At 42.3% G+C, this 12137-nt stretch overlaps 1 protein-coding gene across 2 annotated transcripts in view; it reads right to left on the reverse strand.

The window, feature by feature from the left end:
• LOC119124553 (transcription factor SOX-6-like) overlaps positions 1–12137 on the reverse strand; it is a 50831-nt gene that overhangs the window by 2440 nt on the left and 36254 nt on the right. Inside the window, exons 10-15 of one of the 2 annotated variants that reach the window (XM_037254653.1) lie at positions 10068–10217; positions 8995–9163; positions 7500–7753; positions 3872–3980; positions 2569–2739; positions 1067–1280 (exon numbers count right to left, since the gene is read on the reverse strand). In XM_037254653.1, the coding sequence (XP_037110548.1) occupies positions 1067–1280; positions 2569–2739; positions 3872–3980; positions 7500–7753; positions 8995–9163; positions 10068–10217 (1067 nt within the window). Of the gene's footprint in view, positions 1–1066; positions 1281–2568; positions 2740–3871; positions 3981–7499; positions 7754–8994; positions 9164–10067; positions 10221–12137 lie in introns of both variants that reach the window. The other variant, XM_037254652.1, reaches the window with a different exon arrangement.

The following is a 12137-nucleotide window of genomic DNA, read 5'->3' on the forward strand; positions in this document are numbered from 1 at the left end:
TATTATATTATATTATATTATATTATATTATATTATATTATATTATATTATATTATATTATATTATATTATATTATCCATGCAGGGCAAGAAAACTCCACCGGCTAACACTGGTCTGTATAATGAACTCATTTGTGCGATGAAGAGAGAGGAGGTGAGCTTTGGTGAGATGTTCTCTCCTCTGTATCGTCAATTAGCGCCATTCACTCTGACACTTTCTATGTCGAACTCTCTTTTTAAAAAAAAACAAAAAAAACAACAGCAGCAGTCTTGTTGAAGAGTGTGCTTGGTTGGTTAGTCGGTTGGCGCAGCGCTGATTGAAAGCACAGGCCTTCTTCAATGACAGGCTTCTCTTTGCTTTAGCTTGACCACACACACACACACACACACACACACACACACACACACACACACACACACACACACACACACACACACACACACACACACACACACACACACACACACACACACACACACACACACACAGACACACAGACACACATACACACACGCACGCACGTACGTGTGCAGGCGCAGTCAATGTAGCATTCAAACATCTGCTTACATTTCATATTCCACCACGTCTGTCTGCGTCCAATTCCAGCGGCCGCAAACTCGCCGGTATTGTCCTTGTTTTAATAAATGACACACTATTAAAAAATGGCTCGCGTTGGAAGCCTTCTGCTAAATCCATCCGTGAGACGCGGACGGCTTTAAACGTGTTCTGCGGCCTGGATTCCATTAATACAATGCCACTGTTCTCTCTTTTTGTGGCACACGCGTTGCGCTCTTAACATGGGGAAAATATGCTCAGGGAATTCTGAGAAGTTCTTTTTTTACTTCAACAAATAGACGCGCTTAATATTTCTTTTATTGTCAGATGCTATGCGCCAGGAAAAAGGCCTTGTGTGAATTGCATTCGTGACATTTCTGCAAGCGTCGATCATTTTATACGCGCATGTTATGATGTACACAACCACATGTCGGAGTCGAGTGAAACACAAAACATTGTTGAAGCAAACCGCAAATCATGGGCGCACACAACTCCTACATTCTGGACTTACCCGACGAAGAACTGCCGCATTTCCTGACGGCGCGAACGCATCATTTGCTTGTACTCGCCGATGCGTAGCTTCTTGCCGTCAATGATGCAGGTCCTTTTGGGTCGTGGTTTGTACTTGTAGTTGGGGTACTTCTCCAGGTGGATCTTACTGAGACGCGCTTGCTCCTCGTAGTACGGCTGCTTCTCCTGGTTGGCCATCGCCTTCCAGCGGGAACCTGAAAAACACAAGGTCGGAAGGATGGCATTATAATTTTAAAACCGTTTAAAACTGCTGTACCATGTAAATAAGAGTGCAATCAATGTCTTGTACCGGACAATCCAAAGGACGGACGTTTATCGATGTTTATCACCAAGCGACCTCACACATTAATGCTGCCAGTTTAAAAAAAGCAATGAGTCCAGCTGTGTTATGATGTTCGGAAGACACTCATTGTACACATACAAACAGCTCTAAACAGTTTTCAGGACCCCCTTCAAGGAGTCATTTGGGTCACAGGATTAATGCAGAAGCATTTTTACAAAAAAAACAAACAAACAATCAGGCAGATGTATGTCCTATGTAGTTGAAGTTTTTATTACATGACTCGACTGGCAAAAAGTTAGGGCCTGGGACTTGCTTGGCTAAAAAAAGACAGATAAGCTACGGTGATGTCACAGTTTAGCTAACGATAGCCGTGGACTAAATTTAGACATGGTGGAGTTTGGGTTCAGACGATTACAAATGATATGATTAAGACTGTATTTGTAAAGCCAAGACTCAAATTTCTTGAAATTTAGTCAGGACTCAACTTATGACTTTGTATATGTGACTTACTCCCACCTCTGTTAAGATCTGTTCAAAGTTCTTAAGCAGAGTCACACCGTGTGAATAATGGTCACAATGTCAGAGCCTTCATAAAGTGTAGAAGCAACACTGTGTGAACTGTCACCTAAGATGGTCAGGAAGATACTGATTTGTATCATATGCTAACCGGCTAATCGGCCCAGAGAAGCCATCAAAGGGCGGAACTGGAAATAATCGCGGATTTTCGTTTTTCACAGAGATGTCACAAGCAAACTGGGAAACATTTTCACACCTGAACCATCTCGTGGGAACCAATTCAAGAGCCATGTCTAAGTATGGACTCAAGCGGGTCATCTGCCATGTTAGCCGATCTACGGTTAAAATATTAACTATTCTCATTATAAAAATTTCTGATCATTCGCACAGATTTTAGCAATTAATATAATATTAGACCACTATCCATACTTTTAAAAATGATCACATTTTCCTCAATTTTACTTGAGTCCAGCGACAGTGCTTCAGCATTTACATGCACTTATAAATAACCAAATAAATAAAATGCCATTGGAGGATAGTATCGCAATCCTGTCCACTCACTGTGTCCTTAAAGTTTTACTTGAATTTTGTTTTACTATTACTTACCCTTGCATGGCAGTAAAGGAAAGTTCAATTGTGATTTAAAATATCGCCTGCAATTAAGAGCAATACCACATGCTCACCGAGGATCTTGCTGATGTTGGAGTTGTGCATGTCTGGGAAGGTCTGTAAGATCTTCCTGCGCTCGTCCTTGGCCCAAACCATGAACGCGTTCATGGGCCTCTTGATGTGCGGCTCAGTGTTGCCCCTGCCGCGCGCCTCCCGGAAAACGCGGGCCTCCGCGATGTTGCTTCCTGCAAAGAAGAAATGTATCATGTATTTATTTGTTTATTGGTACTCAACATTTTTGAAAAATCAGCCCCTCAAGACAGTTTGATTTAACAGCATGAAATTTGGTAGCCATGACAATTATGAGAAGACCCATAAAAACATGTGAAGAACCCAAAAAAAGCCACAAAATGTCGACTATTTTTATTTTGGTTTAAAGCAGCCATTTCGGGGTAAAGTTGGCCATTTCTAGCTGTTCAACTTTTCAGAGACATTTCGTATTCTCGACAGAAGGGTGACGATAAATGTGAATATGAATTTTTGTAAACTTCCCCAGCCAAACCTAGTTTCATTTCGCATGAAATTTGGAAAGCATGTCTATCATGAGTAGACCCGCAAAAAAAGTCTTGCCTGCAAGCTTTTGCAACTGCAGAATTAGAATGCGGCTTTACTGGACTAATAAAAACAAAACGTTCGAGAGGCTAACTTGTTGACCTTGAAACGTTGTGTTTAGTTCTTCTTTGCTGAGCTTGACAATAAATATTTGCATTGGTTGAATCCCTGAACGAGGCACCGGGACACTCTTTGTAGCGGAACAGCTACAATGGGACACCAACCTTATAAGGCTTCATTGACATTTTTTTAGCATTGCAACATACCTTGACCTTTTAGGGGAGATGAGTTTGAAGTCCTAATCAGTGGCAAATTTTGTATTTTATACCAATTAGATTGAATACAGAGCAATGATTTAATTGTAAAAATTGATTAAACGTGTCTCCTAATCCTAAAATTGGTCAATTAGCCCAAGGATGGTCATTTATTGGTAAGTTATGATTGACCCCTTAGAATTATCTTACATTCGTACCAAAGGTTGAAAAACTATTTTAGGCTATGCAACACTCTGTAATTAGGTAGAATTAAGTCAGTATAAATGTTTTTTTTAACTCATTTATAGACAATAATATAATGAAGAAAAAAAAAGTTTTTTTCCTTAACCAAAACCTAGCTAGCGCAAAGTTTTATGCTATGCTACAACTTAATTGTATGTGTTTTTTTTCAGTGACAGAAGCTGGTGCTGGTTTTTAGCTTGGCACAAGACACAAGGCAGCGCCCACGGCACATTCCTGTAACAACGACCAAAACCAAGCGATAGCTCACCGTCCAGATCCTCCGGTCTGGTCAGGTCGATGACTCGATGGACCATCTTCCCAGCATCCTCCCCGAGCTTGCCCAGGTGGTGACTCAGCGTTTCGTAGTGCAGACGCTCCTGCGGGAAGCCGGGAAAACAACAATGTTTTGTCATCTGTCATATATATTATTTTATTTTTCCATTTTTACTAACAATAACATCAATTGACACATTTCTGTCAAAATTCTGAACGGAATCATCTCTTATCCTTCTTTGCCGCTCTCTATTTTTATACATCTGGTCTTGGGCTCTTCTAATTTGAACGTCTTTGATGGTAACGACGATAAAACTAATTGCCGGGTTGATCTGGCCCGTGTTCATACGCCGCCGTGGTCTGTCTTAAAATCTAATATGAAATTCCCATCATGCACCGCGAGAAGCCAAGAAGCAGCTAAAAGGACAAAAGTGCGGTGGAAAACATGGACACGCTCGGCGACTCTTCCTCCTCACGTCCCTCCTCCTCCTTTTTCTGGTGACAGAGGCATTTTGTTTGACGCAAGAGATGGTTGCCGCGTGAAGTCATGCTGGCAGAGCGACTGGAACTTGTGGGCCACGGCGTATAGAAGTGTGTGTTTAACTGTGTGTGTGTCTGAATGTGTGTGTTGGAGGGCCAATGTCAGCACCACGACGGGGCTGTAATCAGGGCGGCCGCAGAACATGTGCCCGGGCAGTGCCGCGCTCACCGCAAGGAAGCCAGCGACTAACAAAGGCAGCTCACAAGAAGAACGAGAAGAAGAAAGACAGAGGAATGGAAAGTGGAGAAGTAGATAGTGAAGAAGATGGATGACAAAGGTGAGAGAGAGCGAGAGAGAGAGTCGTGGGATTGCTAGTCACTTAAAAGCTTGTTTTCAATGTTGTGTGGCTTTTAAAGAAATTCTAAACAAAAAACTCCCCACCCTGCCTCCGCCCCACACGCACTACACTATTTAAACACAGGTACGAATAAAAGAAAAAAACTCACGAAAAACAAGAAAAAAATTGTAAGACTTGAGTGAATTGACTAAACAAGGCCTCCGTTAATGAAATGCGACGAAGGACACTTTGCGTCAAGACGAACAATTAAATCGAGCGTTAATTAAAAAAATACATCCGCAAAGATCGTCGAGTCTTTTTCAAATATTTCATAAACAACATCCTTCAAATATGTTGTGTAAATTCCACTCAGAATGCCGTCGAGTTGTCTTTCCGAAGCTGACTCGAGTTTACGGTGTCAACTCGTCAACGGTCCGCAACGTTGCGTGTCCGTATGGTCAAGAATTATTCCGCTTACTGAAAGTCTTCTTTCACAAACATCTTTGTGCCGCGAGAAAAAACGTCTGCCTCCATGGAGAACCTCTGTGAAAACTGCCAAAGACCTAAACGGGAAATCTGTGCTTTTCTGTAAACCTCGCTACTGCTAGCTATAATGAAACACGGGAAAAAAAAAACCCAATCTCCCGTATAAAAAGTGACTTTTCCATGCAAACTAACAAAGAGGATACGGCAGGTGCTCATTCAGCCGCCATCAACGCTTTAATGACTCAAGAAGCGGCACACACATCATCTCCCGCTTGTGGCATTGTTCATAAACTCGTCTTTTGTATCAATTTTACTCGCAAGCGACTGTGGGCAAAAGTCATTTATCTACACGCTTCGCCGACTCGGCGCTAACAATAGCATTAACAATCCGGCAGCGGCTTCCTAAACGGGCCGCTTGACTCTTAAGTGGGCTCGGGGAGGTTTTTTATGACACACGCACGCACGCATAAGTGCGCACACACACACACGTTCGGGCTATTTCAATCGTCTTTGGCAGCCGTGAGCCAGCTGGAAGCGGCGTAAGCGTAAGGCAATACTCCACAATGCCGCTAACTGGCCAGGCCTCTCGTCTGCACACCGGCTAGAATGACACGGACGCAGTGTGTGGCGTACACACACAGACACACAAAAAGGAGATTACTTTCAGCTCTTAGTTAACGTTGTCTATGCGTCAAATTGAAGCAGTCTGACAGAGACACACAAACATTATGTCCAGAAAACCACATTTGCTCTAACCGCTGTTCTTTTATTTATTTATTTTAAAAAAAAAAAAAGGTATTTCCTTTTAGACCAAGTCAAAATAACTTATGCCCACTTGCACCTAAAAGGAGGCGGAGTTAGGCAAGCAGTCCTTTGATTGGTGGATTGTTAAGTGCAGGTAAATGTCAATAAAATCGGAACAAAACTAGCATATAACGCAACACGGCTTTGTAAAAGCAAAATTGTTGAAATTCAAGGTAAAGAGAGCGAGGCGGAGGCGCTGAGTCACTTGTTCTGCGTAGCATTCACAAAGTTCCATTTATGAATTGTTCAAGACACAGTCAAGCCTGTTTTTTTCCCAAACTGTGTTTGAAGTGCTGTTGTTAGGTAACCAAAATGCAACAACAAACACTCGCGCGGCAATGGTTATGCGGTTATGCAGGGAACATATCTTTAATGACAATTAGTGTTCCAGTTGCTTTTCACTTGCGGTCGCTGCACAATGTTGTGTATCCGTGTTTATGTTCCAAGGACCGAAATCATTTATTCGTTAAATCCGGTCTGCAATTATAATCTTAGGCCATACTGACACTGCATCCTGACAGCTATCAGTAATCCGATGTGTGGTCACTCCACAACTTTGTGTGCGTCCATTTTATGACATGTCGAGTTAAATGGGGGGCGGGGATGAAGTGGTACTGTCATGCCCTCGCATGTGGGCAGGGCAAGCCACAGTCACCGATGCACTTGCTTATTGAATGGGATTGCAGACTAACCAGCCAACCAGACTCCAACCAGGCACGCATCCAAAACACAGATACTACATTATGCACATGAATTGCACTTTATATAACCAGTTTATTTATTTCCATTCTATTTTATTATGTTTTATAGAATACAGGGTTATTTTTGTTGATTAAAAAGCCCCCCCAAAAAAATATTTTCCACAATGTTGTGTATCCATGTTTATGTATGGGGAACTTATTCGGCAGTTTGAAAAGTTCCTCTTCATCTTAATAAAGAATTTATTAGTGCACACTGTTTTGGATATCTTCTCAATGTTTATCAGCATAATGTCTCTAAAGAAAATAATCTTGGGAGTTAATAAAATAATAATATAAAATGAGATCTGACAAAATTTGGAATATGGTGAAGACGCAAACAAGCCCAAAATTTAAAACAAACACACAAATGCACCACTGGTGACCTACTTAGGCTGGTTGGGTTCAAAGGCTGTGCCCCCTAAAATATTCATAAGGATCCTAATCCTCACCCGCCTGTCTAATCATTCTTGCCCTGGTGTCTAATCGTGTTTATTGGAGACGTCATTGGGGATGCCCAAAAGGAAAGATGGCAATGGTGGAAAGACAACATACACATTGTCCAATAGCGTGAAAATATATTTAACATAGAAAGGTTTTTTTTTTTTTTGCATAGATTTTTTCACACACACTAATTGTATCATTTTACTGGATCAGTCAAAATGTCTTTAAAAAGATAATTATCTCTATTATAAAATGTTAAAAGTTGTGCCACATAAATGGAAAAACGCAAGAACACACAAGGAAAAAAAAAAAGCAATTTGACCAGATGGCTCACCTTGTTGCCGTTGTTGAGGGTCATGTTGCTCAATGCCGACAGTTTGGCCTCCAGACTTTGGTGTCCAGGAGGAGCAGCATGATGGTGATGAAGATGATGATGAGGTGGCGGTGGGGGCGGTGGCGGAGGTCCCTGCTGGTGATGGAGCTGCTCTCTCTGGATCTGCTCCCTCATGCTCCTGGCCTCCTGGATGGCCTTCATCACGGCGTCCTGGTCCTCGAATAGAGCCGTGGAGTTCAGGCTGGAGAGGATGTCTGACAGAAAAAGAAAAAAAACCCAGAAAGACTGTGATGCTTAATTTGGTGTCCGGTTATTCAACGGTTTCAAATTCAGTAGCGATTGGGGAGAAAAAAAATCTCGGATGAGTTTTTGAAGGACCTCAGGAAATGAGTCTTGAAGAGTTTGTTGTCTAGCAAAACTGGCTTCTTGGGCTTTTTTTTTTTTTTTTTTTTTTTTTTTTAAATCAAGTGCATCTTAAAACTCAAATGCATCTATTATCTATCTATTTGTAAAATAGATTTTTATATTTTTAAAATATTAAAATATTTATTCATGATAAATATTTATTCATTACAAAATATTTAAATATTTATATATTTTATACTGTAATAAACTGCACAAAATATATTTAAAAATAATTTTCACATGGTAATAGTTTTTCCAATTTAGATTTTGGAATGCAAAACTCTACGGAAACCACTAAAGAAATACCTTTACTGTGTTTATTGTGCTAAATTGCGTCTTGTAACTTTAACAACATCTTTGTCGCAGTCGCTCGATGTTTTCCGGCCACCTTGTTTACGCGTTTCCCATTCATGAAGCAGATGTACATGTAAAGAATAAGAAAGCGGGTAAATAAAAGGACGCCAAAGTTTCCGTCGCCTTTGCCGTTTTAACTAGCAGACGAGTGAGGAAGCACTAAATGCTTGGGTGGCCGTTAAAACGGGGAAGAAAATAGCACGGTCTGGTGAAATTGTTTTCATGAGCGGGGGGGGGGGGTTGCAATGAGAGGCTTTAGATTAGCTTTAATAACAGATAACAGATAGGTGGGCTCATAAAAAGGTCTGGGGCTCTGGCAGACAATAATGTGAGGAAGCTCTTTAAAAAAAAAAGAAAAAGAAAAAGGGGGCAAATTAACGTTCTGGATTTCACTGTTTCCGCTGGCAGACTTTTCATGGAGGCTAAATACAGGGCTTTGGCCTCCAGTAAAACACAACCCGAGGTGTCTGCAGTCTACCGGGCACGTGCCACCCTGGCTGGTGGGGGTGCGAATGGGCTCTTGTTTTGACTCTGGCATGCCGACAACAAAGTCAGCTAAGGTTCGTTTATGTTGGCGATTGTTAGCTGCGGAGAAGCACATTTGTGCCCGCCTGGGAATGTTGTTTGGAGTTTTTGAAACGCAACAGGATTGAACATTTTGAAAACACGACAATAGTTGCTTCAAATCAAAATGGTAGACTCCCTTCTGATGCTTTGAGAGTGGAGTGCACCTTACCCAGGGAGTTGTTGTAGCTCATGGCGGAGACCGGGCTGGGGATACGGGCCTTGGCGGCGCCGGTGGGGCTGCTCTTGTTGCCGGAGAACAGCGTTTGAGCGGTGGGCGATGTCGGCGACATCTTGGGCCGGGCCGAGAGGTTGAGCGGCTGCGTGGAGCCTTCTTCCAGCTGACAAGAAAAAAAAAAGATTATTTAGTTGTATGTAAATACGACAATATTTAGAGGACTGCATTTTTATTTGTATTAAAATGCACTAATTATTCAATAGTGATTTAAGGATTTGGACTTTTTGAGTGTGTGTAATGTATCGGAATTTTATATGCGTAGAAATTCAGTCATTAATTGTAACAGTTTAAATCAAAGTTATTAATTTTTCTTAATAGACTTTTTACTGGGCAAAATCATTTGTGTTTATTATAGGTAAGGTGTTTATTAAAGGAAGTTATTTATAATAGTTGATTAATATTAAGAGTATTAGTCTGACTGATACAGGTACACGGAATATGTGCTTACTTCATATTAATGAATCATACATGTATTTGAAAAAATGTATCCATCAATTTTCTGTGTTTTTGTGTGTACGTGCGTGCGTGTTAGACTAGCGGGATGCCAATTGACTCAGTGTGTGTGTGTCTGTGTGTATCTGTTAGACTGCGGCGGGATGCCAATGGGCTGAGTGGACGTGTGTGCGCGCGCGTGTGTGTGTTTGTGCGGTTGTGCACGTGCTTCGTGTCTGGCGTGGAGTTCTGAAGGCGCTGCGTTCGAGTTTGAGTGCGGTGAGCGCTGACGTGCGCCCATTGTGACTCGCAGCTGCTAACCCACGCACACACACTCGCTCAGCGAACACACACACACACACACAAGCACACATGTGGCTTCCATTATAGCGCCCGCTCGTCAAATAAAGACGAGGCGTGCGCTCTCTCCACAGTGAAGAGGTCTGGCCTGCAGCCAAACAGCAGCCAGCGCCAGTGTCACTTTGTCAGTGTGTCTGGAAGTGTGTGTGTCGGTGTGTGTGTGTGTGATGGTATTTGAAAAAGTAAAAGGGAAAGTAATGGATTTCCACACTCACCTTCACCTGCACGAGGGGACTACCCGCTCGCTTCTCGCTCTTGAGGGCAGAGGGCGACAGCGGGACGGGCGTGTTGCGCCCCCCTGGCGGGGCGGCCGCCATCTTGGCCCCCGGCGAGATCTGCATACTCGCCAGCTGGGCGGCGTACAGCTGCTGCAAGAAAAAGAACGTCAAGAAAAACCGACAGACTGTTCGCGTCGGTCGGTGGCTTTTTCCTCTTTGGCTCCTCCACGCACACACGGAGACACACACATGTACACGGAGACACACACATGTACACAGCAAATCACACGTCAACAACTCACTCAACAAGAGTGTGCCACTAACAGTTTGAGGCGATTGTTTCGCTTTAATTCGCGTCCAAACACCAAGTTCTTGCTCGACTGTATCTTTAGAACACCCACGTCGTGGCGCTTGTGCAAAAAAAAGCTCTGGTTGCCACGGCGGCTGCGAGTGGAAACCACTCAAATTAAATGAAAGCCTTTTTCATGCTAAATTCTCAACATGATCATCAAACTTTGATGCCGCACCAAAATGGCTGCTTTACACTAAAATGGCCGACTTCATGTTCATGGGTCCTTGAGACTTTTTCGTGCGTCCTGTTATCATCGACATGCCCGCACAGATTTGTGTTCAACTCTTTTCCTTTTTGTGGTCAGTATTCAAAATACTTGTCAAACTTTTATGCTACGCCCACATTGATAAACAAATAAAACTTTTTATTGCCACCCATCTGTCTGATATTTGCTTCCGATTTGCTCATTTGGGCACATAAATTATTCTATCGATCGGTTAGTCGGCATTAGTGGGCCAATTTTGGTAGGAAGGTAAACTGAACACCCATGAACATGATGGAAAAGAATATTTGAGTAAGAAAAGCCCTTTAAAGTGGATTTTTTTTTATTATTATGACCAGAAGCAGTGAAAAAACAACAGTAGAACATAAAAAAAAAAAACTTGCAAGTGATGATCCTGCAGCAGTGAAGGGGGGAAAATAAACACTTTTTTCCGACCGACCTACTTAGCAAGAACCACAGACCAGCAAACCAAAGTCTGGACCATCCGAGTATTACCCAGACCACAAACAGGAAGAAAAAAATGTGAAAAATATGTGATATTGTTCAAACTCTTATAGAATGTGAATGGACCGCTAACATTTCCCTGAGGAACTCCACTCACAAAAACGTTTGACATCGTTAACTTTGTATCTTCTAGTGCAAAAATCGTATAAATGTACTGTACATAATACAATTTTGGGACAAAGGTGTACCCGGCCTACCGCTCGAGGACAGATGGGATAGGCTCCAGCGCGCGATGTTTGTGATGCATCTGTTTGTGTATATTTGAAAACAAGCCAAAGGAATATGCAATGTTAGCTTCTGTGCAGTTAGCTCAATAAATGTCTTGGCAGGTTTTAGGCAGCAAGTCACATCTGTTTATTTTAAGTCTACAAGGAGCGGTGAGTGAAGATCATGGTGTTAGCTTCCTGTGCTAACTAGCTAGCCGGTATAGCTAATACAGTTTTTCTGATGGGAGCCTTTTGCGTGCTTTCGCTCTTTCTGCTCTAGCATCTGTTCCATCCCATCTTTATCCTCTAATCCCCCTCTCAGTCGAAAAGAAGCCCACTCTTCTCCTCAAGTAGTGGCAGATCCGATTTCCCTGTAGTCAAAACTGCAAAGCTGGCGGTTGGGTTCTCGATATTAAACATAAACAGAAAAAGGGGCCTCGCCGCTGCCCGACACAAAGCCTGTGATGTCACAGCACTTGTTTTCCTTGGAAAGCCTCGGTGGGCCGTCAAAATCCCCGTCAGAATGCGACGTGAGCGGGACTAAACGCTGTATGGTGGCGAGGCCCGGCTCCTGTCAATCAAGACCACAGCAGAGCTGCTTCTCCGAAATAAATTTTGGGGGTAAAATGACACTATTTAGGGGCAGTCTGGAGCCCTGTGTTAGAATAAAAAAATAATTCATAAAATGTTTGGATACTATGTCTAAAAATGAAGGCCTCCCTTTTAATAATTATTTATATATATCATTACATCTGTATGGATTTTATACGTATATAAAAAAA

This window comes from Syngnathus acus, chromosome 6, assembly GCF_901709675.1.
Source record: "Syngnathus acus chromosome 6, fSynAcu1.2, whole genome shotgun sequence".
Classification (NCBI taxonomy): domain Eukaryota; kingdom Metazoa; phylum Chordata; class Actinopteri; order Syngnathiformes; family Syngnathidae; genus Syngnathus; species Syngnathus acus.